The 27,967-nt window shown below is 37.6% G+C and overlaps 1 protein-coding gene across 1 annotated transcript in view; it reads right to left on the bottom strand.

Annotated features, from left to right (window-relative positions):
- Positions 1–708: 708 nt before the first annotated feature.
- Positions 709–27,967, bottom strand: part of LOC121296698 (carbohydrate sulfotransferase 8-like) — a 110,710-nt gene continuing 83,451 nt past the window's right edge. Inside the window, exons 4-5 of the mRNA XM_041222470.1 lie at positions 3,807–3,847; positions 709–1,833 (exon numbers count right to left, since the gene is read on the bottom strand). Coding sequence (XP_041078404.1) covers positions 709–1,833; positions 3,807–3,847 — 1,166 coding nt within the window. The remainder of the gene's footprint in view (positions 1,834–3,806; positions 3,848–27,967) is intronic.

Here is a 27,967-nt window from a genome sequence, read left to right as displayed (position 1 = left end):
GAAAATGATATACAAAGTCTATCAAGAAGAAAATAACGGAGATGTTTCGTATCAAGTACTCTATAAGAGTGTCCTTTCGAGAGAAATCATTTGCCTATCCCACAGTTTCAGGTGGCACAGCGTGTGTTAAGTGGAGGGATAATTGAAAAGGAAATCTGTAGAACAAAAAAGAAATAAGAGGGACACTAATATAGGCGAAACAACATGGAGGCGTATGCTGTCTTGTTGTGTTTTTGCCTCCAGAATCTTTTTATAGTGAAGAAAAAAAGTTAGAAATACGAAATTAAATTGAACATAATAACTGAAACTAATAACCTGTAAAGGGAAAGAGATTTTAATACCTTCAGGGCTACATGTCTTGTGATTAGGATTTCGGGGTTAACACAGTTATCCTTAATCCAAAAGCAATATGCCTGTGAACTCCTTTTTAGCTGTATTTGTGAGAACCAACTTCAAACACTCAATCAGAAATTCTGAGGTAAAACTATATGGGACATGTTCTGGTTCTTGAGGAGTAAATTCTGTGATAATGTTAAAGTTGTTAAGGGTTCTAGTTTTGTAAAACCTTCAAAAATAAGTTATTTATAGACTGGTGCAAACAGTTCTGTAGAAAAACATTTTGGCAAATGCCTTTTTTGTCTAATTTGTCTAGCTGACTTCTTTCTTCTAAGCATTTAGAAACGTAAATGCAGTATAGCTAACCTAAAGTTAATATAAATCTTTAAAAGGCTTTGAGTAATTAAACATTAGATAGTCCATGTAATAGAAATCATAGGCTCTTTGCCTTTCAGAAGGTGCTATCTGTGCAAAATACTGCTTGGTGATTTTAGTAGTTGTCCTTTCCTCATTGGAGTGCCGGTCTTTGAAGGTGGGGAAAGTCAAATTCTTTGGGGCGTCAGTCAGGTGAAGCAAGAAGTTAGCGTCCTCCCTCATGCTTTCAGACTTGCCTATGAAGTCATAATCGATGAGGCAGGGGCTGCACAGCCTGTTGACGTGGTCCCAGTGAATGTCCATCCCCACAGGCTTGTGCACATCAAGCAGGTACTGCAGAAATTCTTTGAAGGTCACGCCAGAACCTGTTCTTAGCGCCGCCCTGGAGGCATTGACCCGGTACTTCGAAATTATGGGCTTCCCGAAGACGGGGTGGTAGTAACTGTTAGGATGCTCGAACTTGTCCCGAAAAGCTGACACCAGCCTCTCGAATGGCTCTCGGACAAAAAGTACCTTAGTGTAGGTGTGGAGTCTCTTGTGGATTCCCTGCTTGTCGAAACTATCCAGCCTCCTCAGGTGATTCCCATTGTGCACTGTGTTGTGCTGGATGTCCTTCACCGAGGATGCAAACCCCTCCAGGACCATCAAAACCCTCTTCCAGTTGGAGCAGCCCGTTTTAGGAACCTCACAGTATAACAGTTTGTGCTTGTCCTCCACAAAGATCCTGGAGACGTGGTGGGGCGTGATAGTCTTCTTACTGTTGCTTTTGTATTTGGCACAGACATCTCTGATGAGCCGTTTCCTTTCCTCCTGAGTCTTGTACAGTTTATCCCACTTTGTGTCTCCTTGCACAGATGTGGCCACGGTGGAGCTATTGAGAGCTTTGAAATAGGGTGTGTTTTTAAGCAAGAGCTGCCTCTGTCTCTTTGTGATTCCCACAGTGCGGACGTCCGGGACATTCCCTTCCAGTTCTCTGGAGCTGTGTGGCTTTGGGTTTTGTGTTCTGTCAAAAGCAGGAAACTGCATTGGTGAGACTGCGCCAGATAATGAATCCTGGTTTGGCCTTTGCACTGATTCGCTCTCCTCTGTTTTTCCAAAGGTACTGTTGTAGGTGCACAAGTCCTTTAACAAGAAAAGAAAATAAGTTAATTGTATTAATAATTAATACATGGTTTAGATGCACATGATCTTCACAGTTTGCTGGGATTCACATTTACGGACATCAACCAGTACATAAATATATGTGTATCTTTTCAATGGCAATGTGCACAAAACTAAAAATAAAGGTGTACTTTCTTCTACATGTTTTAATTAAATTTACTCAGCTTAACTGAGTGTGTAGATCAGAGTTACAAATGGGACTACTACATGATTTATGCTTTTTTTCCCCCTTCAAATCCACTGCTTTACCTGGATTATAAATGCAATAATGCCCTTCAGGGTTGGGCCTTATTGCATATATATATATATATATATATATATATATATATATATATATATATATATATATATAATAGATATATAATATAACTATACAGTGCATCAAAAGAAACTTATCACTATTAATCCTTGACCATGACATGCTTGGCTTGAGTGACTATGACTGAAGCATATGCACTTAATCATCCAATGAGTGAGACAGTTGATTGGACACTGGATATGGAGTCATTTCAGCTGTTGAATTGCAAGCTTGAATAAAAGCAATAAAGAAAAATCACAGAAAAAACAAAACAAAACAGTATGCCACGCCTTTCAAGACAGTAGCGCCTTCATGTAATCGGCATGTTGGAGGCTGGACTAGGGCAGCGCACTGTGGCTCGCCGTCTTGGGTGCTCAAAGTCAGCAAATTCAAACCTGGTGAGACGGTATAACCAGACACACTCTGTCAATGACAGGCCATGAACTGGGAGACTAAGAGTCACAACACCTGCCCGAGATCGACAGATCATTTTGCAGCATCTTCGTGATGTCAATTGTTAATCAGCACAATAAAAAGTCACTATACCTACTCCAAAACATTTTTTGATCACATCTAGTGAATTGTATCCAAATAAAAGTAATATGTTTCTTTTGAACATATATACACCAATGGGCACACAAATACAGGTTTTCTTTTGTGTGTGTTTTTGAAAATGTGTGGAGTTATTGTACATAGACACAAGGGTTTAGTTTCCAAACTCTCATTGCATATTGGATATGTACTAACATACAGGGTGCTGTTCCGCACAGGGAGACAGATAGTAAAACAAAAAATAACATATTGTCTTGTTATAATAAGAATGCCCAGGGGTTTGAAAAAGGCTTTCTTATAATCAAGTCTGTAAGTAAATCAAATGACAGGAACAATATATAATATGACTTAGACTTCTGTACTGTGGCGTCTTTACTGTACTGAAACAAAGGCAAAACATAAAGGAATGAACAACACCTAAATAAAAAGCTGCCACTGGGAGCTCAGGATGAGTCACACAGCTTGGAAGGCGCCAGTTTGTGTCCGGGCTGTGCAAAGAGAACCTTACTGGCCAGACACACGAGCACATTCAGGGTGGATAAAAAGCAGGGCTGGTCTATCTCTTTTCTCCGGGATTGGTAGCCCGCCCACATCTGCTCTGGATTGCTTGCCATAAAAGCAATTCTGCATTTTGGCTTGTGAGATTGGCGGACACTCGCACGCTCTCAGAACGTCTGTGCTGTGTAGGGACTCGTTGCGGTGAGGAGAAAAAAACATAATTGGACATTCCAAATTGGGGGAAAATAGATCAAAATAATTTAAAAAAAAAGAAAAGAAAAATGATTGAACTTTGTTACCACAGGTGTCCAGGGTAGATCACAAAGGTGGAAAGTTTCATAAATACGTTACATATTACATTGCATAGCCAACAAGCCTCATCCACCAAACAACCTTACTTCAAAATTCATGTGTGTAAAAAAATATATACCACAAGGTGGCGCCATTTAACTTTTTTTTCATTCCTACCACTGTCTGAGGTACAGATATGGTTGTCAGTGCTAGTTGTAATCTGATTTTTCTGTAGGCACATTATATGATAAGCATACATGATTATTAAAGTTAAATTCCAAGATATTACGCTTACCTTTCTTGTAGTCTGTCCTGCTTTTAAATTCAATTTGGATCCTACGGGGAAAAAAACAAACAAACAAAAAAAAAAAACATTAGTGCTGGTACTTGTAAAATAATGGAAATTGAATTTCATCACAAACAAATAGCTTTTTATATTGATATGGTTGAAGAAAATTGTTTGGAATATATACTGAATAAAAACGCACCCCCCCCCCCCCCCCCCCCCCAACAGCTACAGTTTAAGAATAGTTATTAAAAAAGTTAATGACATTGTAAATCTTTCTTACATTACCCTACTATTGTTGTTTGCAATCATTGCATTCTGGGTTCTGTTGCTTCAATATTGAGCTCATCATGTTTCTCTTAATCTGCTTGTACCAGACTTTGAGCTTGCCTAGAGAATCGTGCCTGGACTAAACAGCCGTACTCATGCCATACAAATCATGTGGTAAATAACCTTCAACTCTACCAGCCTCACCAACTCAACATTGATATGAACTGGGAGAATACTGTACGGGAGGCTGGCAGAGTTGAAAGGTTACGCTGTCAATGAATGACGTGAGCAAGGCTTTTCTGTGCCCAGCGGTTAGGATTCTCCAGGCAACATCAAAGCCAGGTACAGAGAAAAAGGATAACTCAATTTTAAAGCCGAAGAATCGAGAATCACTTAGAATGATTGCAATCAATAATTGTAGTGAAGGGAATGTAAAAAAGCAATTAAAGTGACATTTAATACAAATAACAGTCTGCATTTGAAAGATGTTCATGTGTATGGTAAGATGACGATATACTGATAGAAACCGTAGCATTAAGCTTTGTGTTCCCAATCCTCTAGCTGCAGTATTTACAAAAAAAACCCAACCCTGGCTGAATGACGGCTGTGTTCAACATTATGAGGTACAGTGCACTCCATTTGTAAGAATCACATCCGTCCCAGGCGATTTGATTCTTAAAAGTGGACTGGTTTGATTACAATTAGCAAAAGCAGCAGTTTAAATACAGTATACAAATGTCAATAGTGCCCAATCACTGAGGAAAACACATTAAAACAAGTCCTCGTGGGTAAGCCACTTGTTATATGATCACAAGTATGTTTACTCAAGGCTGCAGAATCCTATTTTACTACAGTATACTTGAGAAGCGATCGTCTCTTGAGGGTCTCACACTTTTTCACGAAATGGAGATGCAAACACAACCCCCAGCCCCCCCACCCTCACCGCGCCGCTATGCAATACCCCTTCCTGTGATGTACTCAGTATGTATTCAATGAATGTGTATTCACTTTATTAAAATAAACTTTCACTAATAAAGAACAAAAAAAAAAAAACCTGCACAATTGTTGTCCAAAAAAAGCATCTTTCTTTTTCCTGTCGATTTGCTTTTTTCTACTGTGAATCACTGCGGACCAGGTATCCTGAATACATGCTGCATACATGCCTAATCACGTGATCAAATTCAAATAAAAAAACAGCTTTATTGGCTGTACACGTCATTGCACTTGATACAGTATCGTATTACATGCAGTCAGCTTGCCCCGAAATTATTCTTATAAGCGGATTGCTGAAGTCTTACAAGCAGAGTATTTTAGCATGGTTAATATAGGAATGATTTTGTTCCAGTGGTTTTGATCACTATGTGGTTGATTCTTATATCAGTGATTTTTATAAACAGAGTGCACTGAATTAATTTCTCAGCCAACGAATAGCCTAATTCCAAGACAATACAAGACAGCTATTTTAGTTACTGCTTTCCAGAATCCTACAGGAGGCAAGAGTGTGGAAGATGCCTTTGAAAAAATTGTTGCTTGTGCTCTTATACTATGTGGAGTTGCGATTTTCTTTTCATATCATACCAGAATGCCCAAGACAAAAAAAGTGTTTTATATTATATAGTACAATCATAGAAAAGTTAATAATACACATTCCTCAGATACACCCACGCCAAGCTGCTCTTCAGTGTATGCCAAATAGACACACATGTTGTTGGACTTGTCCATATGCTGTCAAAACTATAACACACTGGCAGCCGGTGATCAGCTTTTAACCAAACTGTATATTTGAGTCAATTATATTAGATGAAACAGGACAGTTTGTGAATGAGCCAGTGCTTTTCAAACAGTGGGGGTGCAATTAAAGTATAATTTACAGCAGCAATAAAAACAACACTCGTCGCAAAACCGAAGGAACCATTTCTTTTCATGCTTCGTTTTGCTCCTGCTTAGGTAAGAAACGACAGTGGCAATATATACAAGGGCAATTCAGTTCAATAGCGGCAGGCAACAGCACAGCTGATTGCTAATAAGTTTGATGGTTCGAGAGACATCACATTTCCAAGTGAGTGGAACTCGTCACCCTTACGCCTCGCTGGCCAGTCACATTAGAAGCTACAAGTGAAAAATCGTTTTCCTAATCTGAAAGTAGAAAAGTGAGTGAAAAGCAAAAAAAGCCTGGTGCAGCTCTCTTTCACCAATCATATCTCCATCCGGTCGGCGCACTTGAGCCTTGACATTTTCAACATATAAATGCCAGATTTGGAAAGCAAAACAATTTAGTAATGCAATTTTGCTGAATGTGTTAGTGCGCTGCGACCTTTCTGCTCATTGGACAAGGCAATTCTGCTAAAGAAAGCCAATTTTGTTTTACTAGGAGCCGACAAGGGACTGGTGGGCTGATCATTCACGACAGACTTCAGCTCAATAGCAATGGACAAGCCCTCAATACTGCAGGGAATGTTGCAATGGCTGTGGCAAGCCTCCTTTTTAGTCCTGTATTCTTAACCACAGAGAGCTTTCATTTCATTGAAGGTGCTATTATGGAAAGATATAACCTGTTCTTTGCCTTCAGTAATGGATTTCTACCATTTCGTTGGGGATAGAATGCAGCAGACCTCTCAGATCATTATCCTCTTAACATGAGTACAATCACACATGGCCCTTTGGATATAATGCAGTACCAAGGCAATCAGCAGTTACAGGAGTATTTAATAAGCGTCTCTTTTAATGTAACTGAGAATTATTAAGCAGCTTCAAATGTCTTTCCAATTCCCTTTTTTGCCCTCACCCCCCTGCTATGTTATGGTGTTTGTAATCATTTGGAGTAGTTCTGGGTTCTGTTTATCCAAAACTATTATAAAAAAATGTTTTCTTAGGTTGTCTGGAGAATCATAAATGCCGGGATTGACTAACCTTCCTCATTCTATTCAAATAATGGTACGTTTAAACACAGCCAGCCATTCTTAACCTTAACCTAGAATGATTAAACACCACACAAGAGTGGGGAATTAAAATTACGTCTAAAACTACCTACTCTTAACTACCATGCCCCTTCCCTGCTAGGTCTGAGACCCATGCATGTGTAAGCTTAGGGGTAGCTGTGAAGGAGGAGAAGGGGGAGGTGGAGGGATGATGATGCTAGCTGGTGTTTGATTCAGAGGATGAATTAAATTCCATTTTTATTTTACAGGCTATGATAATAAATGTCAATCAAGGTGATGTGCTATAGGCTTAGTAGTTTTAATTGTCATTGACTAGTTTTATATTACACCAGTAATGCCAATCTAAGTTGCTTTGTAGAATAATAACATAATTAACGGTTTATCGTTTTCATGTTGCTATCCTAGGACTTCAAGAATATTTGCTCAATATTTGTTTTGGACATGCACATATTATGTGGACTTTTCTCTTGAGGGACTAATGACTGTTCATATCGATTAGTTCAAGGTCAGGGTAGGGTGGGTTAGCTGTAAGCCTGTTTAGAGGGCCATCATTTGCAAAGTTTTTACACTCCTTTAAATCAAAGGGATTGTGAACTAAAACACATTGATGTATGGTAATTAATCATTCTTAATTTTTCACTACCTCATGAATTATGTATTATCTTTCAAATCTGTCTCCCCTCAACAGACATGTCAAATTTCACTCATTGTAGGAACTTTTTGGCCTTGGTTTTATGTCCCACTCCTAAATGAAAGAGTGTGCCAATGCATACTGATGGAGTATTCCCAAATCTCAATTTTCAACTCATTTGAATGTTTTGACCTTGGCATCACTGCACATACTTAAACAATATTATGATATATGAAATTTAAATATCTCTTCAGTTAAAAATGCTGTATTAGTGTGCTAAGAGATCTGGGAATAAGGCAACATCAGCAAATTAGAATTATATTCTTACTCTTTAAAAAACAGAGACATTGCAACTGAGAAAGTAAAAGGCAAATTTAGGTGAGATGGATTCTCAATGCAAACGACCAATTATCACTGACCTATAGTTAAACTTTTCACATTTCTAACATACTGCAATGCCTTCAGCATGATCTAGCCTGGGGTAATATGGTGCAGGCAGTGGCCAAAGTCAAGGTGCATCTGACTTTCTGTAAGGACAAACTTTATCACATACTACAGTTGACACTTCACATTTCTCTAATATGGTTTCCAAAGAAACCAGCGACAGCCAAAAAACACAACACATTACTGGAAAGAGGGGTGCTCCGACAAGTAGGAAAGTTGGCAGCTTCCCTAAGTAGGTATCTGTAAACAAATGTACCTGTCAACAGCACTCCACTGGTAAAGAGAATTATCACAGTGAAATGTCCTACACAGACGGTTTTAACTGCCATAGATTACACACATCTTATTAAAATTCAGGACTGCGTTTGACCTATGCAAAGTACAATGCAACATTTTAGTGACTTTTATTCCCCTGTCGATAAAGAGAAAAATTCCCTTAAGATATGAATTATTCAAAAAAAGAAAAAACAGCGCATCATATTATTTGAGTCTCTGGATGAAAACCCAAGCTTTACCCTTTCAAGGGTTATCTCTTCAGCGAAATGCTCAGATGAGTTTTACTGTTTTTGTTTTTCAGATTTTTACTCAGGTTAAGACCAGTTTATCTTGTCACAACACAATAAGTCTGCTAAAGTAACTTAATTTCCCCTCTCTGACACACAAATCTTCCTATGGCAGCAGAGAACACAGATTACATAAACATTGGGTTACATGAAACCAGTCTGAAGCACTACTGTTCCAATATTTACATGAGGCTCTGCCTGCTGTCAAACCTATCTATGGGGCGCCAAATATATAAAAAAAAGCATTATAACGTCTTTTTCCCCAGATTTAGCCTAAATCTTGCATTTTTTCCCAGATTTAGACAACAACTGCCCATCTTTTTTCAGATTTATAAATCTTGTGAAAAACATTTAAACAAATGCTTTTAAGTTGACTGGTAAATCCAGACATGCAATTTTTCAGACTTATAAATCTCATGAAAATCATTTAAATGTTTAGTTTCAAAATAAATGTGTAAGTTGACCGCTAAATGTGGACCATACAGGTTTTCAGATTTATAAATCTCTTAAATAAATATTTAAATGTGTACTTCCAGATATAATTTATAAATCAGAAAATATTTAGCAAAGTTTCAACATTTAAATCCAACATGTGAAATAATAGAGCTCCAGTTTTTAAATCTGTTTTACACTTAGAGAGCAGATTTAGCTATATGTTGTTTTTTAAAATCTGTTTTACACATAATTCCTATACCTTATTACAACGTATCAGTATAGAAATTCAAAATTATTCTTACCTTCCCATATATGGAAGTGTAGTTGTGTAATATAATGTAAAGACAAGAACTGTCTTCAAAGGCAGAGACTTCTAGATTCGATCAAACAGCAACCAGCTTTTTCAGAGCTCTTCAGCGCATGGACCGCACAATTTGTAGTGCATGTCGAGTGATACTTGGCTGAGGTTTTACCTCTGCTTTTATAGAACTTTTGCTCTGCTTCATACGTTAGAAGTTTTAATTAAATCCAAACATTAATCTGCCTTGACAACTCTTCCTTTTAAGTGAACAACATATAAAAAAGTGCTGGTAACTCCTTTTCTAAAGTGAATTGGTAACTCCTTTTGTAAAGTGAATTGGTTATGATCGCATGTTCTACCCCTTTCTCATTTCCAAAATATGTGAGGTGAACTTTTGAACTGATGCTATTTTTTCAGTATTGTGCAGTTCCTTAACACAGCATACAAATTAATAAAATACAAGTTTAATTAAACAATTTAATACTGCAGTGTTTATTTTAAATTGATCAAAATGACTGCAGCCCTTAAACGAGGGTGGCCTGTTTAATAATACTATGCTTTACAAACTCTGCAATATTTTGTTGCATGATTTAAGGCATTTTAAATCCATGCGCCATGAGAGGCTCCAATCTGCAGCACTATACTCTCATGTGTTTTTGGGGATTGAATGCAATAAATTTGCTGATAACAAGAGCCTATTACGTGGGAGGTCAGGGGAGTACTGTACCAGCGAATCAGGAGTGTGTATTGGTTGCTATGGAGTGGGACAAGAAGAGGACAGTGAACGGTAGATGAGTGTGATGCAGTTGTTTTTCTTAACGAAAAATATTACCTCTGTATATCAATTGTGCGAGTGACCGGCAAAGCTCTAAGTTCCTCTGAGTTTAATTTTTCACCGTCAAAGCTGAGGGCGAGGTAAAGAGACAGGCCTTGTTTTATCCCCTGCTGTGTTGACACTGAACTCTGATGGGGGGGAAAAGGGATGTGAAGGACTGCTTTGCTGTATGTAGTTTATCTTGGGTTGTCTGTCAGGACTGTACCATAAAATACAATATGCTTACTAAGGTGTGTGTACATTGGTTTGCATTAGACGGTGGATTGAGGCTACAGTCTCTTTAGGGGCGTCACATGTACATAGCCAGAGTTGCGAGTTTCTTTCTTTATTTTTTGAACAGGGGTAGACAAAATATACCTTTACTTTTCTTCTATTAAAAAGCTTATATCTGAGTGAGTAGTTAATTCGAGGGTGACGTTAATTCGAAGTAATACGGTGTGTGTGTGTGTGTGTGTGTGTGTGTATATATATATATATATATATATATATATATATATACATACATATTACACACACACACACACACATACAGTGCCTATAGAAAGTCTACACCCCTGTGATGAGTCAAAGGGATTTTGGTCTGTGATTCAGCCTCCCGACAGTAGATGGCATCAAACCAACTCGGGACTTCCCTTACCAAGATCTTGTGACCATGGCAAAAGTCATCTTTTTGAGGGGCGGCACCTTGGTGAGGGGTGGAAGTAGGAGTATGTAAATTCCAGCCACTGGAGTCAAGTGAAGGATAAGGACACTTGTCAGCTGGGGATTGGTGTTCCACTGACTACAGAGGTGGGACATTACATACTAAAGGGAACGTACTACTGTGTTCGGGGTTGGTCTGAAAGTAAAATAGGAGGAGTAACGGGTGGAGGGAGAGACTAGTTTGGTGCAGCGAGATTTTTAAAAAAAACACTAACATTTCTTTTGTCTTTTTTTTGTTTATGTATGGTTCGCCACGAAGACGATTAAAGACGAGTTCTCACGGTCTGTTTTGGATTTCACCCCTGCACTCCTTCCCTCACATCATTTTGTTTTCTTTTGTTATTTAATTATTTTGTTGTGTATAGATAATAAAAATAAATTTTTATTTCTGTACACACAAAATAATAATAATTCTAGAAATTTGTAGAAAATTAATTAAACATATAAATTGAAATAGCGTGGTTGGATGTGTCCACCCCCCTTGTAATAGTAATCCTAAATTAGCTCAGGCTTATCCAATCACCTTCTAAATCACACACCAAGTTAAGTGGCCTCCACCTGTGTTAAATTGTAGTGATTCACATGATTTCAGGATAAATTCAGCAGTTCCAGTAGACTCTGCTGGGTAGTGCATTTCAAAGCAAAGACTCAACCATGAGCACCAAGGCGTTTTCAAAAGAACTCCGGGACAAAGTTTTTGAAAGGCATAGATCAGGGGATGGGTATAAAATTATATCAAAGGCCTTGAATATCCCTTGGAGCACGGTCAAGATGATTATTAAGAAGTGGAAGAAGTATGGCACCACCAAGACCCTGTCTAGATCACACCGTCCCTCTAAACTGGATGACCGAACAAGAAGGAGACTGATCAGAGAGGCTAACAAGAGGCTACTGGCAACTTTGCAAGAGCTACAGGCTTTTATGGCCAAGACTGGTCAAAGTGTGCATGTGACAACAATATCGCAAGCACTCCACAAATCTGGCCTGTATGGTAGGGTGGCAAAAAGCAAGCCATTACTCAAGAAAGCCCACCTTGAATCCCGTTTGAAGTATGCAAAGGAAATTCTGTAGCTGTGTGGCAAAAAGTTTTATGGTCTGTCAAAACTAAAATGGAACTTTTTGGCCTAAATGCAAAGCGTTTTGTCTGATTGGCAGGGACTGGGGCACTTGTCAGAATAGAAGGGAAAATTAATGGAGCAAAGTACAGAGAAGTCCTTGAGGAAAACTTGCTGCCCTCTGCTAGAAAGCTGAAACTGGGACAGAAGTTTACCTTTCAGCATGACAAAGACCCAAAGCATACAGACAGAGCTACATTGGAGTGGCTAAGGAACAAAAAGGTTAATGCCCTTGAATGGCCCAATCGGAGCCCCGACCTAAATCCAATTGAAAATTTGTGGCATGACTTGAAGATTGTTGTCGATCAACGCTCCCCAAGGAACTTGACAGAGCTTGAACAGTTTTGTAAAGAAGAATTGTCTAATATTGCCAAATCTAGGTGTGCAAAGTTGGTAGAGACCTATCCCAACAGTCTCACAGCTGTAATTGCTGCCAAAGGTGCTTCCACCAAGTATTAACTCAGGAGGGTGGAGACTTATCCAATTATGATCTTTCAGTTTTGTATTTTTAATATATCATTTTTGTTTTCAATAAAAACTTTTTTCCCCTTGAGAGTGTGGAGTATGGTGTGTAGATAAGTGGGAAAAAATCCTCTTTTAAATGTATGAAACTCTGAGGCACTGACACTACAAAATGTGAAAAAAGTTCAACGGGGTGTAGACTTTCTATAGGCACTATATATATACACACACACACACACACACACACACACACACACACACACACAGTGCCTTGCAAAAGTATTCAGACCCTTCCTATGGTGTTCCATTTTGTGAAAATACAAAATGATGCATACACATTTTTTAAACTTAATATTTTATTCAAAACTTGAATGCTCAAACTGAAGACTTCTAAGGGTAAGAAAAGTTACATTAAATGTTAGCAAAAACTGAAATATGTTGATTGCATAAGTATTCAGACCCATCAACTCAATATTTGGTGGAAGCACCTTTGGCAGCAATTACAGCCGCAAGTCTTTGGGTAAGTCTCTACCAACTTTGTACACTGGCTTGGTGCAATTTGTGCCCATTCTTGGCAGATTTGCTCAAGCTCTCAAGTTGCTTGGGGTTCGCTTATGGACAACAGTTTTCAAGTCTTTCCACATATTCTCAATAGGATTCAAGTCAGGACTTTGACTGGGCCATTCAAGGACATTCACTTTCTTATTCTTAAGCTACTCCAGTGTAGCTTTGGCCTTGTACTTTGGATCATTGTCTTGCTGAAAGGTGAATTTTCATCCCAGTTTTAAGTCTTTAGAAGACTGAAACAGGTTTTCTTCTAGTATTTGCCTGTACTTTGCTCTATCCATTTTTCCTTCAGTCCTAACAAGCTTTCCAGTCCCTGCTGAGGAGAAGCATCTCCATAGCATTTTGCTGCCACCACCATGCTTGACTACAGGGATGGTGTTGTCTGGGAGATGTGCTATGTTGGGTCTGCACCAAACGTAATGCTTGGCATTTAGACCAAAAAGTTCCAATTTGGTCTCGTCTGATCACAACACCTTTTGCCACATTTTTACAGGATCACTCAGGTGCTTTGTTGCAAACTCCATGCAGGCTTTGAGATTGCTTATTTTTAGTAATGGCTTCCTTCTTGTCACCCTGCCATACAGGCTACTTTTGTGAAGTGTTCTGGATATTTTTGACTGATGCACATTTTATCCCATCTCAGCACTGAGCTCTGTAACTCCAAGTTCAAAGTTGGCCTCACAGGTTCATTGACCTCACAGTGGCATCCCTCCCCAGTTTCCTCCTTGCCCGGCTGCTCAGTTTGAAGGGAAGGCCTGACCTAGGCAGTGTCTGGGTGGTACAATTTAATTTCTTTATGATTGAGTAGACTGTACTCACAGGGATATTCAGAGACTTTGATATTTTTTTGTACCCTTCTCCTGATCTGTGCTTTTCAACAACTTTATCCCTGACTTGCTTTGAAAGCTGCTTGGTCTTCGTGGTTGAAATTTGCTTGAAATTCATTCTCTGACCAAGGAACATCACAGAGACAGGTATTTTTATTCTGAAGTCATGAGAACCACTAATATTGCACACAGACAGAGACCATTCAACTAATTGTGTGGCTCGTTAAGGTCATTTTGGTTTTGTATGTAACACATATTGGTTCCTACTTCAAAGCGTCATGACTGTACGCTTTAAAGCAACAAAATGTGAAAACTGTGAGAGGGTCTGAATACTTTTGCAAGGCACTATATATATATATATATATATATATATATATATATATATATATATATATATATATATATATATATATATATATAGAGAGAGAGAGAGAGAGAGAGAGAGAGAGAGAGAGAGAGAGAGAGCGAGAGAGAGAGATGTTTTTAATATATAACATCTACTCTGTTTAACCCTTTGCAGTCCATTTATTCAGCGCTTGTCAGGTGCATCAGAGTAAAACAGGTTTAAAGGGCATTGAATCGCAAAAGGACACTCAGTACTGTATCTCCAGCCAAGCCCCACCCCTTGTTCACTGTATTTTTCACATTTAGACATGCATACTGATAAATCCTCTCCTGATCACTTGTTTTAACACCAAACTCCTCAATAATGCAATTCAAGTCATTATTTTATTACTATAACATCTCAAAAAACTCTGCAAATGTCTGTGATAATCTTTGAGAACTGTATGCAGAAGCTGCTATCTCCTTTGTTTGTGTGCGTGTTATCTATGTGATGCATGAGCTATGAGATACGCCCTTTTTTTTTTTGTGGCGGCTTTGTACGGCTCCTATCGGTCTCACTCGGCCATTGAAAGGTTTTCTGGTCTTTTTCCAACAGCAAACCCTGCTTTGAAGTGTCAAAGACTAATCCTTATCTCTGAAGGTCTAATGCCCTTCCAATATTCTACTGTGTGTCTGAGACTGACTTTAAATTCTTTCACTTTTAAACTCTACAGTTTCCCTGTAGATAAATACCTTTATTGCTCCAGTAAAACTAAAATAGCAACACTGTGACATTTTTAGTTTCAAATATAATCCTGTCAAAAGGGTTGCTTCTCTTTGCAAAGCCTATACAAATGAGAGGTTTTTTTTTGGCTTACCAGCATCATCCAAATTAAAATTGCTACCTTCCTGATAAGAACTTACACTGTGGACCACTTTTCTAATTTAAATTAAATGCTTCTGCTGCCAGGTTTTCATTAATTTCTCTAATATAATGAATAGATCATTGGCTACTCTTTTCTGTTACCAAAAAGTACTCTTCTTTAGTTAATATTAAAAAGATTGCTCATTATAGAAAGACCTTGGATTCAAAACTGCTGACAACTAATGAATCTCACTTTGACTGCCAAAAAGCACTTACCATGCCGAGCACCACTTTGCTACAAGCAGGTAAAGGCGAGGTTACAAAATGAATGATTTTTCTTCAGGACCACTGTATACTAATATTATTAAATCTGGTTTATACTATATTGTCTTATATTGAAACTTAAGGTTTTACTGTGATAAAACTGTTTACACTTATACTAAATTAAAATACCTGTGTTTAGCTTAGAAACTATATATACTCTCAAGCAAATTAGATACTCATTTTCTATCTTTATAGCTGTTCTTGTTACAATAAAATTCAAATAGGTGCAACACTGTTGCTTTTTAGTTTCAAATATCATTCTGTCTAGAAAGGGTTACTTTTTCTGTGCACTATTAAGAGACTCTGTGTCCAGTGGAATGGACTAAAGTAGCACCTGAATCATCAGTGATGTCAGGAAAGCAATTTTGGAGCAGGATTCTGCCTTGACATTGACCTACACCGGGACGTCATCTAAATACCTGCCAAAACCTTCCGAACTTCTCTGATGAATTTAGCAGCAGAGATGAAACAAGAAAGTTCCAGCATCAGTTATTTAGAGCTGGTACCTTGGACAGCACCCATTGACTACCACAAACAATCAAGCAGCACCCACTTCTTAAAGCTGCAGTGTCACACAATCGTGATAAACTTCACAAAACATGGGATGGGAATAAGACTCCCATTGCATAGTAGTTTGATCCATTCTTGGTTTTACTATGAGTTTAATAAGATACACCTGAGCTTGTTATCTCAACACTGGCTAATGAAGCTTGCATTAAAAGCCGAAAATGGTGACACTGCTTATTTCCATCCCTGCAATAATACACTACGCTCTATAGACATCGCTCCGAGCTAGATTGCAATATTTATACTGCATCCCCAGAGCCTCTGTATATCTGTATGTGTGGGGCAACACAAAATATGATACAATCACATATTCCTAGGCTAATAGTATAATAAAAAAGTAACATTTAAAAAATGTATGGACTTTATATTTGACCTGAGGAAAGAGGTCATGGATAACCACCAACAGACTGTTTGATCTGCAAGTTGAATTCATTTGCATACAGGTTGGAAGATTCAAATATATTTTTCAGTTAAAGAACTAAAGTTACTGCCATCATGCAAAATGTTATGTAAAAAGTGTTTTCAGCACAGTGAGACTCGGCGGAAGCAAGACAATTAGAATAATATTTATATGCTAGTGTTACAGATCCTCGGTATCGCTGTCGAGTCCCGTGGCAGATTAATTTTTCTGAATATATCAGTTAAGAAAGACAGAGTCAGTGTTGCTGCTTTCACTTCAGTGGTCAGTGATGTTCTGTTTAGTTTCACAATTTAAAATAAAATACGTAGTTACAGAAAGAAAATGTCGAACATTTAGTTTTCAGTTTTGGTAACAATTTATGCAATATTATTTGTGTTATTTCTATCCATGTTGCACATTAAACATGTGGTCATGTAGTCTTGAGAGAGATATATTCACGGTTACACATAGGGCCGGATTTGTGGGCCCCCATGGGGAACAATTGTAAAAGAGAGGAGATGGACACAGAAGTTGTCTTTGACACAGCACACAGCTGCACAAGATTTATTTACAATATTTACCAGTTTAAGTTGCAGATGGAGGTGGCTGCAGCCCTAGGGCAAAAAGATAAAATAAATGATAAAATAACAAATACAAAATAAAACACAGTGGTAAAACAGCTAAAAAAAGCCAAAGCTGGCCAAAATACCAGCCATGTGCTGCTCCCACAAAAGGGGACCTTCACACTATCTCACCCTTCACATTTCTCATATGAACTGCAGGGCTTGAATTACATGTTTGCATGAAATTGGGGCGGATTTAAAACTGTTTAAAACATTTTAAAAATAAAAAATATAAAACAGCTTTAATACATTTTATTTACAGTGTCATTATCCATATTAGTCTTGCTTCAGATAAGTAATTTCTATATTACATAGCAAGTATTAACATGAATAACTTACTTAACAAAACCACTGCATGTAGCTGTTATTCTATTTACAGAAATGAAAAATGTCTTCAGATTTTTCGGCATGCCTTTGCTGCAGCAAACATTTCAATTAAACTGGAGAAGTCTACAGAGTTTATCATCTCAGATTCATGAATAACAGAATAAGACTGTTAAGTCTTTCTTGAACCATTGTAGCACATAAAGCACTTTTTATCCTTTTTAAATGTGAAAAAGACCTTTCACCACTGCAGTTTGAGACTGGTAGTGTCAGGTAAATGCGTAGTGCAATAAAGACATTTGGAAAGGCTGTTTGCAAATTGTGCATGTTCACTATGGTCAGCATTTGCAGTGGTGTAGGCAGAGCTTGTGATAACGGCTTGGAGGCAAGCTGCTTGTGAGCACCACTGTACCCATTCTTCAAAGATATCTTCATTGAGGTCATCTGAATGGAACTCAGTTAAACTTCTGAGAGACTGTTTAACAACAGTACTGTTAGGGTCACCTGTTAAAAATCAGAAACAGTTGTTTATTTCTGAATATGCATGAATTCTTCTGTTGACATGGCTGAAAAGTGAGTCAACTATGGCGTAGAATGATTTAACTTTGAACTGCTCTTCACCAGTCAGCACAACAGCGGGTTCTTCACTATCGTCAGCCATACACTTTAACTGAGTTAGGTTGTAAATTCATGGTATTCCTCAAACCTTTCCCGTTGAGCTGCCACAAACTCAGATGGTGACTTCAGCAGTGTCACAGCTTTGCCTAAGCCCATTGTTTCAGACTGCAGAAGTTGACTTGTTTATTCTTGTAAGGATACTACTCCAAAATGTTGTCATAAATGTAGTCTCCAACTGATCCATGATTTCAAATAATGAGTTTGCCTCTGCTCGTGTGTCGAGCACAGATTTGTATTTTTTGTAGTTGCATGATAAACTGTGAAGTGCATCCTCTTACCACCTTGTGTCATTGAGAAGCTTCGAGAAAAGATTACTCTTACTGGCCTCAGATGCCTCCTCGTTCAGAATCTCACAAGAGGCCCCAGCGATAAGTCAATCCTGAGAAAAGCACATAGTTCTTGGACAAATGCAAAAAATGTAACTGTATCAGTGCATGACTCTGCAGCAGCAACACCACATAGGTTAAGTGAGGTTAACTTTCAGGGTCTTGTTTTGAAGCAAGTACAGTGGTAAGTATTCTGAGAAGAACGAAACAGCTGTAAATGTATAACAAACAGGAACAAACAACTTAGCTGCAGGAAGAAGCTGCGTTACTGTTCTGACTGAGTAGTTTTATATTGTTAAAATTACAGCCGACTTCAAAAGAATTGATACCTGCAGAAGTCAACATAATTAAAACAAAACGCACAGCAGATTAGCCTCGCTCTGTGTGTAATTGTGTAAATATAAACCTTTATAAAAAGAAAGAGACCAGGGTACAATTGAGATTTGATCGATGCATACACTCATTCGTTTTTATTATTATTTTTTTGTTTTTACCAGGAAACTTGTTCTATATTCACACATACACACTTACAAAGATACAGATTTGAAAAACAATATATGAGTCAATTTCAAAAGGAGCTGGATAAGCCTAGTATGTATGTTGAAATACTCATAATTTCAACATCATGTTGATGAATGTGTACCAGTCTTGATCATAGCTTTGTCAATAGCAATTTTTAATAGTTGTATAGATCTGTTTTTAAACCTGTTGCATTGCCTATTTGTCACTTCTAGTGTGTACGGTCACATTGCTGCGAAAGAATCTTGTCACCCATGGAAAAATCGCATTGAGACTGGTGTGTGGCATCTTTCAGTTAGTTAGGTTTAGAGGTTAGGGTTTGGGGAGGAGTTATGGGTAGGGGTAGGGATTAGGTTTAGGGTTAGGGTTAGGGTTAGGGTTAGGGTTAGGTTTAGGGGTTAGGTTTAGCAATGAGGTTTAAGTCGCAGATGACTTGACCCGGACTAAAGTTGCGCATGGACGAATAAACGGTGTTGTTGATAGCTATAAATTAGGTAAGGTGATTGATGGAGAACATGGTATTCAGTTCAATTAGTTCTGTTGAAGGTGCAAAAAGAAGCTTTTAAAAACATGACTTGCCACATTTGACAAAGATATCCCGTTGAAGGATATTTTTTTCTAGAGTTGTTTTTTATTTTTTGTTTGAGTGCTGTGCGAGTGCAAGGAGAGTCGTAGTTGTATGTATTATAATGGTACAGCTGTATTTTGTTTTACTATATTTTTGTAAATAAGTTTAGAATTGTTTTTATTTTATGCATAATATTTTCTTTATATTAATATAAAAGGTGTAGGATAACATCTTATGTAGAATCTTGTGTTTGTAAGTGTATCATACCTGAAAGTAGCAGCAAGCTGCTGTATAATGTACATGTCCAATAATGAAGTACAATCAACTTCCAACAAAGCAACAATAAGTAACCACAATCTACTGTAGCAATGACTCCATTAACACACAGGAAACACCAGCACTTGAATGACAGCATTATAAAAAATGTCCACTAGAGGGTAGCGTTTACTGATTGATTAGCGTTCAACTGACTATCTATTACAGTGGAACCACAACCAAGCAAGGTACAATGGCATAAGTTATTGGTAGAAGGGTACCACAATGGGAACAGTTTAATATTTTGACTAAGCAACAGCATAAACCAAGACATACTGCTACTCTTTGTAGCACCATGACTTGTCAGTATTACAAGCTGGCTGAACACAAAAGATGGTGCCAGTCATATCACATCCATCTCTATGCTAACTTCCAAATTTAATTTCTCTACAACCCATAAAATTGAATACCCATTTTTATTTTTTATATAGCACACAGCTGGCTTTAAATGTCACTAATGCAATGCTTGACTACCGTTTTTTTTCAGTAGCACTGTATTTGAAATTTGCTAGACAGCTTGGTTTTAACAGTGGTTTTGTCATCCGTATAGAACAGGTGATTTTTCTTGTCAGCTTATGCAGTTCGAACAAATATTGTTCATGGTGTTGTGTTGTTTCCCCCACAGGATAATGCCAGGTTGCCAAGTTTCAATTGCAATGCTACTGAAAAGAACTGTAGGCAAGCATAAAATTCATATTTTCTATGGTGGGCCAAAAAAAGTCCTTATTTCCTTTTGTTTGCATTATTACAACCCTGCATTTTTTGTTTTGATGTTTTCATTTATGTGGCACATAACTTTAAACACACAAGATACTGTATTCTGGAAACCCTTTTACAGCACTTTTTAAAGCAGTCAACACTAGCGGCTGTACAGTCAGATGTTTTGCTCTTGTTTAAATCAATAATAACTGTCGTTTACATGGTCTGAAATTTAGTGCCAGAAAAGCTTATGTGCTTCAGCTCACACGATTGAAGGCACATACAATATTTATTAAAAGGTGTTAAAATTTCAGAGGCGGCTTTCTAGGTTATAAAGCTACGGGTAGGCCGAACCCTCACTGTGAGTCTGAAAGTTGGCAGATGGGCAGGGATGAGTACTGCAATACACTGTGGAGCTGATGTGTCTGCACAGAAGAACGGGTTACAAACCAGCCTTCGTAACTCATTACAAAGAGAACTTGAAATTCTTTTAAAATATTTTTTCAGGGATGCTAAGATTCCAGGTTTTACTACGAGCCACAGTATATAGAATAACAAACAACAACAACTTTGATTGATATTTAGCACCTTATCAGACCTGCACATCTCAAGGCACTTCACACAGTTAAACAAAATGCAATATCTAAAGCAATATCTATAGGTAACAATCTCAGGTGTTAATCAAACTGCTATTCAATGGGAGTCTTACTTCCATCCCTGTTTTTAGTTTCTATTTATTAGAGTCTTCATTCTAAATGAAAGCTCTTGCATACAGACCATGCCCACTTGGCTGTGAACATGATAACTAGCTTAAATCTTCTTCAGACTTTTATCATAGACTTCTAAGCTCCTATGGATATTTCATTTTGATATGACTGCTGATGTTACACAGATGTATTTGTTTTCCATTTCTAAAAGCAAGTGGGAACTATGAGTGTGCACAGGTTTAAATTGTTAACACATTTGGAAAACAATATATTTTTATATACATCTCAAAATCATTCAGGAAGTTGGCTAACTCCTTTATACATGTTTTATACTAGAGAGCTGGGTAAGTGGGGAGAAAAAGGGTCATATTTTGGAGCAAGAGGAATAAAACAATGCAATGTAACCATAGGAAATTAGTAAGAAACATCTTGGTTGTAAGAAGGTGTTGTGAAATTATTGTTGCAAGTAGTTTGAATGTATTCCTATTTTGAAAAGTACCTTTTCCTATTTGAAAACAGGGCCCTACATCACAAGCACAAAGTGCATTAGACATTGTCCCTAAGTTACAATTCCCAGATTCTGGTGCGCTCAATAACTTGCTAAAGAATACCCATACCAAGTTGCATCACTAGATATATGCACACATGTTACATATGTACTCTATGTACATACAAACATAAGAGCACCTACACTATATGCATTCCCTGCGATAAAAAGAATAAGACAGAGAAGGCGAATCCCCTTGATGGGAAGACATACTCAAATGTCAAGGTCACAGTACAACAGCCTGCTTTTAAATCTCGTACTCGGCTGTCATTTGGAGAAGGTCGTTTTCTGCTGAACGGTCGAGATAACTGCGAAGAAAGCTCCAATCTCCCAGGATGAAGGTGACCAGTTACTAAAGATAGAAATGGGGCAGCTGGATGAATAAATGGAAATCAGGGCTGGGGTCAATTCCCTTTTAACCAATCCAGGTCCTTGAAAGAATTGGAATTGATTAAAAGGGAATGGGAATTGGAATTGGAAATTGATTTAAAAAAGAATTGACCCCAGCACTGATGGAAACTTCTTTGTATCTTTATTAGACTTGCTGCTACATTACTACTTCTCTTCCTGCGGTGTACTGTATTGCTGGACAGATGCATCAATGAATTAATGACGAGCTTCAATGGGTGTTCACTTTCACAGTCTACTTTATTGATAGAGTGGAATTGGACAGTTTTATGCCACATTGGTATGCAATTGTGTTCTCTTCATTTAAGCAGCAAAGTAATGTGTTTGCATTAAACCTTAAACGTTAGTGCCATAAAATGAGACTCATTTAGAAAATGAACCAGCAGTTGTCGGCTGCATTAGAGCAAACATGTTTAATATTTGTGCATTTTACCACTAAGCAGTAACAATATCTTGCCGTGCTAAAGCAAGCGTATCCTACTCAAAGCACAAATAGCAACAGAGATGGAGGATGTCAGAGAGAAAACATTGATGCTTCGGTTCAGAGACAAAAAGCCCCTGGGACAACCTGACAGGTAGCAATTTAACAACAGGAAACATTCAAGCAAATACTGGTTAAGAAGCACAGGCTAAGAATATCTGAAAAAAAGCAGCCATCCAGACTGTAAGTGGAATTCTTGAGCAAAAATATAATATTATTATGTTGTCTTTTTAGGATTCGTAAGTATTGGATGTGATTATCAATCAAATTGTACAACATAAGTAAAATAAAAAATATGCAACTTTGAACTCTCTAGCTTTAGAGGTACAGTATAGTATCGATCTTTGAAAGCCTGGTTCCCTTCCCTAAATCCTGCTCTCATACACTGACTAGCACAATTACTCTGAATTACATGCACTGTACCTCCAAAAGATTGTGCTCTGTCTTTCAGGTGAGACGTTCTTGTAAGCGACTCTGTAGCTGATGCATAGTGCACACACCCTAGTCTCATATCTTGTAAAGCACTTTGTAAGGTTGGTCCATTATGAAAGGTGCTATATAAAAATAAAGACGATTCTTCACCTTCTTGTTTTTCTTCTTCTTCTTCATCATCACACTGCACAAGCCTCTCAATAGTATTTTTGTATTTCAAAGTAGGAGCTCAAATTAAGGATTTAAATAGTGGAGGTATTTTAATTTCTATCACAATTTAAATAAGTTTAATGGAAACTCACACACAATTGTGAGTACTTTAGTGTACTTGCCAAAACAGGTGAAGGACATATATGTCAACAAGATGACAGATTTTTAATACAGTGCACTCCGTTTATAAGAATTACTGATATAATAATCAACAAGCATATAGTGATCAAAACCACTGGGACAAAATCATTCCTATACTAACCATGCTAAAATACTCTGCTTGTAAGACTCAAGCAATCCGCTTATAAGAATCATTCCGGGTCAAGCTGACTGCATGTAATACAGTACTGTATCAAGTGCGATGACGTGTACAGCCAATAAAGCTGTTTTTGAATTTGAATTTGATCACATCTCATGTGATTAGGCATGTATGCAGTGTTTGCAGCATAATTCCTGGTCCGCAGCGACTCCCAGTAAAAAAAAAGCAAGCCGTGCAGTTTATGTGTGAGTTGACATGGCAGGAAAAAGAAAGACACTTTCTGCAGGCGACAATTGTGCAGCTTTTTTTTTTTTTGTTCTCTGTTAGTGAAAGTTCATTTTAACAAAGTGAACACAGATTTACTGAATACATACGGAGTACAGCACTGTCACTGTATGATATACATGTGGAGGGAGAGGGGTTGTGTAGAGGCATGGTGAGCTTTGCATCTCCGCTTAGTGAAAAACTGTGAGATTCGCTTGGCAACTGAAAAAAAGCACAGATTCTTAAATGCAGTGCTAGTCCTGACAATAAAATACTGTACTGTAATGTCATTTTAATTCAAAGGCCATTACATGTAACACTGCATGGCTGTTAAGCTAGGCACCCTCATGAGACGATTGCTTCTGAAGTATACTGTAGTAAAATAGGATTCTGCAGCCTTGAGTAAATATAATTGTGATCATATAACAAGTTGCTTTTGATGTATTGTCCTCAATGACTGTGCACCATTGACATTTGTATACTGTATTTAAACTGCTGATGTGTGGAGGCACACTTTTGCTAATTGTAATCATACCGGTCCTCTTTTAAGAATCAACCGATTGATTGTAAGTCTTGAGTAGGGTGTCTCTTGGTGTATAAGAGATGTCATCTTGTACAGTTTGGGTGGGAGAGCTGTGAAGCAAAGCTGTCCAGTTGTGTGGAATGAGGTCTCTATAATAAGAGACCCTACTTGGAACACCGACTTTCTATAAATCATAAAAACTAATGTTTTAGCCAGGAACTAACTTTTTTAAAACTTATGCTGTATTTTATATGCTAGGACAAAGGATAAGAGGTACCGGAATTTTTACAAACTTCATGATGATTGGATCATTTCTCATACATGATTTATAATTATTTTCTCAATCCTGGTCGTTAATGACTGTAATGACACTTTTATATAGTTTTCACAACACCAGGGATCTGTTCAACATATTTATTAAGAAAAAGGTGAACATTACTTTAATTTACTACAGCAGGATCTCACGGGTTCTTATCTGGCTCCGGTCCTACATATCACGAGGCTTCGAATTAGCTTGTCAAAATGTCGCAAGTAAAATTAGTTTGGTGGGTTCAACTTAGCCCCAAGTGGCCATTAGTCCACATCAATAAATCAGCACAAATTCAGCATAATTGTCAGTCTCTGCTCGAGAGGGGCCCAGGAGTGAACGGCAGGCAGGCAGGCAGTGGGTGTTCGGGATAGGATTGGAGTCTTGCTTGAAGCTCACGTAGCGACTGTCTTCCAGTACCATTATCCCCCACTTAAATCAGAAATGTAACCCTTTCTTTCCATATCCTAGGTCCCAGTCTGAGGTAGTGTATAAATATGTGTGAAAAACAAAAATGTTGTCCTGTTCTCATGTATGCTCAATAAACCTTTTAACCCTTTGAGGTCTTATGTCGGACCAGGTCCGACATCATCAAAAAGACACAAAGCACAGATCTGTAGTCGTTTTTTCTCCAGAAAAAGCAGAGAAAACTGTTCAATGGCCAAGTGATTGCCCTTTTGCCATGCAGTGCCTTTTAAACCTGTTTTACTCTGAAAAAAAAAAATTGTAAACAGCGCGTGAAAATAAATTGGACCAGACGTGCCTGACAAGTGCTGAATAACTGGACCGCTCAGGGTTAAATTATATAACAATTTCGGCAAAAATAATTCAGGACTGAAAAGATATATATTGTGAGATAGCAGGGAGGGGGTTAAAATCCTTCCCTGCTAAAAACCTTGTGAGAATGCACATTTGGGTGTTATGGGGTTTAATGGTGTAATTGTTTTATTGTTTAGTAATCCCCTGCACCTGGTGATAATTGTAAATTAGAGCCAGGTGCAGGGTATTTAAGAGAGGCAGCCAGTCTGTTCCAGGCTGCTGCTGAGAGAAGAGCCCGACTGTGTGAGTGAGCAGTCGTATTGAGGTATTGTGTGAGGGTGTGTTTTTGAATGTTTGTGGCAGGTAAACGGTTTAGCCGTCCTGCGTGATAGTTAGGTTCCTGTTTATGTTTAGTGAGTTCTCCAAATTGGAGCTAGCTGTTTCAGTGCAATCCTGTGTGTTGGGTCGTGATTCAGGAGGGAGAAGAACCCGTGAGAGCCTGTGTGGCGAGCAAAAAGGTGACTATATATATATATATATATATATATATATATATATATATATATATATATATATATATGGTGACAATTTATATTAAGGAGTTGCTTAGTAATGTTGTATTACTGTTTTATAAATATATAATATATGCTTAATAATTATGTTACAGAGTGTTATTAAAACATTATGAATGGTTTATAACCATACAATAGCCATATACACAATTGCAGTTTTATGAAGGGGACAGTTTCTAGCCATCTATTCTACTCTAGGATGTTTAAACGTAGTTCTGACTATGGCTATTACATGGTTATAAACCATATGTAATGCTTTATCAACACTCTATAACATAGTTATTAAGTATGCATTATATATTTATAAAACATTAATAAGCAGCACCTTAACAAAGTGTTACTATATATTGTTACTACATTGTTTTTGACATATCTTTATCCTTCCCATTATTTCAAGGATAATGGTGATTTAGTTTCCCTAATTGTCTGATTTATACAGTGTACAATAGAGTATTAAATGACCTGAAGCTATGATGCTGGTTTGGCTAATCGGAAAATACATGTTAATCTGAACATTAAAACAAACAGTACATTATCTGCCCTCACCCCACCCAAAAAAACAACTTTAATTTGAATGTTATACTTTCAGCATTCCCTACTGAGCCTGTATTTACATAAAATGCAAATTCTTGTAATGTTATTATGCAGATTGGGACAGTGCTTTCTCATTATGCAGATTGGGACAGTGCTTTCTCATTAGCTGGTTGAAATTCATAGCAGAAATATTAAATATCCTGCTGTATTAGTCTGCATCTTTCATTCCTAAATACTGAAGTATATATTTCCAAGTCAAATTAATTTGTTAGAACTTAATACGTGTATTTCCCTTCGAGGGAATTCGTTGACAGTCTAAGATACCTCTTTCTTATAATCTTAGTAAAACAGTACGCTTTATCAAGTTCTGAATTATACAAATTAGGTGTGCCCCAAACAAAATTAACTGTACAGCTATGGCAAAATGTTTTGCATCACCCGTTTTGAATTGCATACCACTTTGTAATTTTCCACGTAATTTTCCACTTCACGAGAAACTGACAAATTGAAAATAAGACATTTTGAAATCTAAAATGAAATACTGTACTGCTCTTATGGCTTCCAGTAGACTTTTGTGATGACTCGTCTTTAATTTGTCTTCGTGGTCATGTAAACAAAAAAAAGACAAAAGAAATGTTAGTATTTCAAAAAAAATCCCGCTGCACAAAACCAGTCTCTCCCTCCACCCGTTACTCCTCCTACTTTTACTTTCGGACCAACCCCGAACAAAAAAAAAAAAAAAAAAAAAAAAAGTTACATACTCGTACTTCCGCCCCTCACCAAGGTGCCGCCCCTCAAAAAGATGACTTTTATCACGAGATCTTGGTAAGGGAAGTCCCGAGTTGGTTTGATGCCATCTACTGTCGGGAGGCTGAATATGACTATATATATATATATATATATATATATATATATTGTAAGGTACCAGGGAGGGGGTTAAAATCCTTCCCTGCTAAAAACCTTGTGAGAATGCACATTTGGGTGTTATGGGGTTTAATTGTAATTGTTTTAATGATTTAGTTAATCCTCGGCACCTGATCGTAATTATAAATTAGAGACAGGTGCAGGGTATTTGGGGAGGCAGCCAGACTGATCGGGGCGGCTGAGTGAAGAGCCCGACTGCGTGTGTGTCCAGTCGTATTGAAGAGAGTGCTGAGAGAAGCCCGTTTTGGTGTTTGTCAGGTAAACGGCTTAGCCGTCCTGTGGTTTAGTGAGGAACCAGTCTATGTTTAGTCAGAGCTCCAAAACGGAGTTAGGTGTTTATTTCTGTTTTGTTTTATGTTTATTAAAAGTGCGCGTCAGCGCTAAAGCAATTCCGTTCCGGTGTCCTGGGTCTACTTTAAAAGGGGCAACAAACTCCGTGAGTGCGAGGATCGTTTACAATATATATATATATATATATATATATATATATATATATATATATATATATATATATATATATATATATATATATATATATATATATATATATTTCAATAAAATAAAATTCTAGGTGATGCAAAACCTTTGGCCATAGCTGTACATGAATAGATGTTAATTAC

Source organism: Polyodon spathula, chromosome 21 (genome assembly GCF_017654505.1).
Source record: "Polyodon spathula isolate WHYD16114869_AA chromosome 21, ASM1765450v1, whole genome shotgun sequence".
In the NCBI taxonomy this organism is placed as follows: Eukaryota; Metazoa; Chordata; class Actinopteri; order Acipenseriformes; family Polyodontidae; genus Polyodon; species Polyodon spathula.
This window is presented reverse-complemented; position numbering and strand designations above follow the sequence as displayed.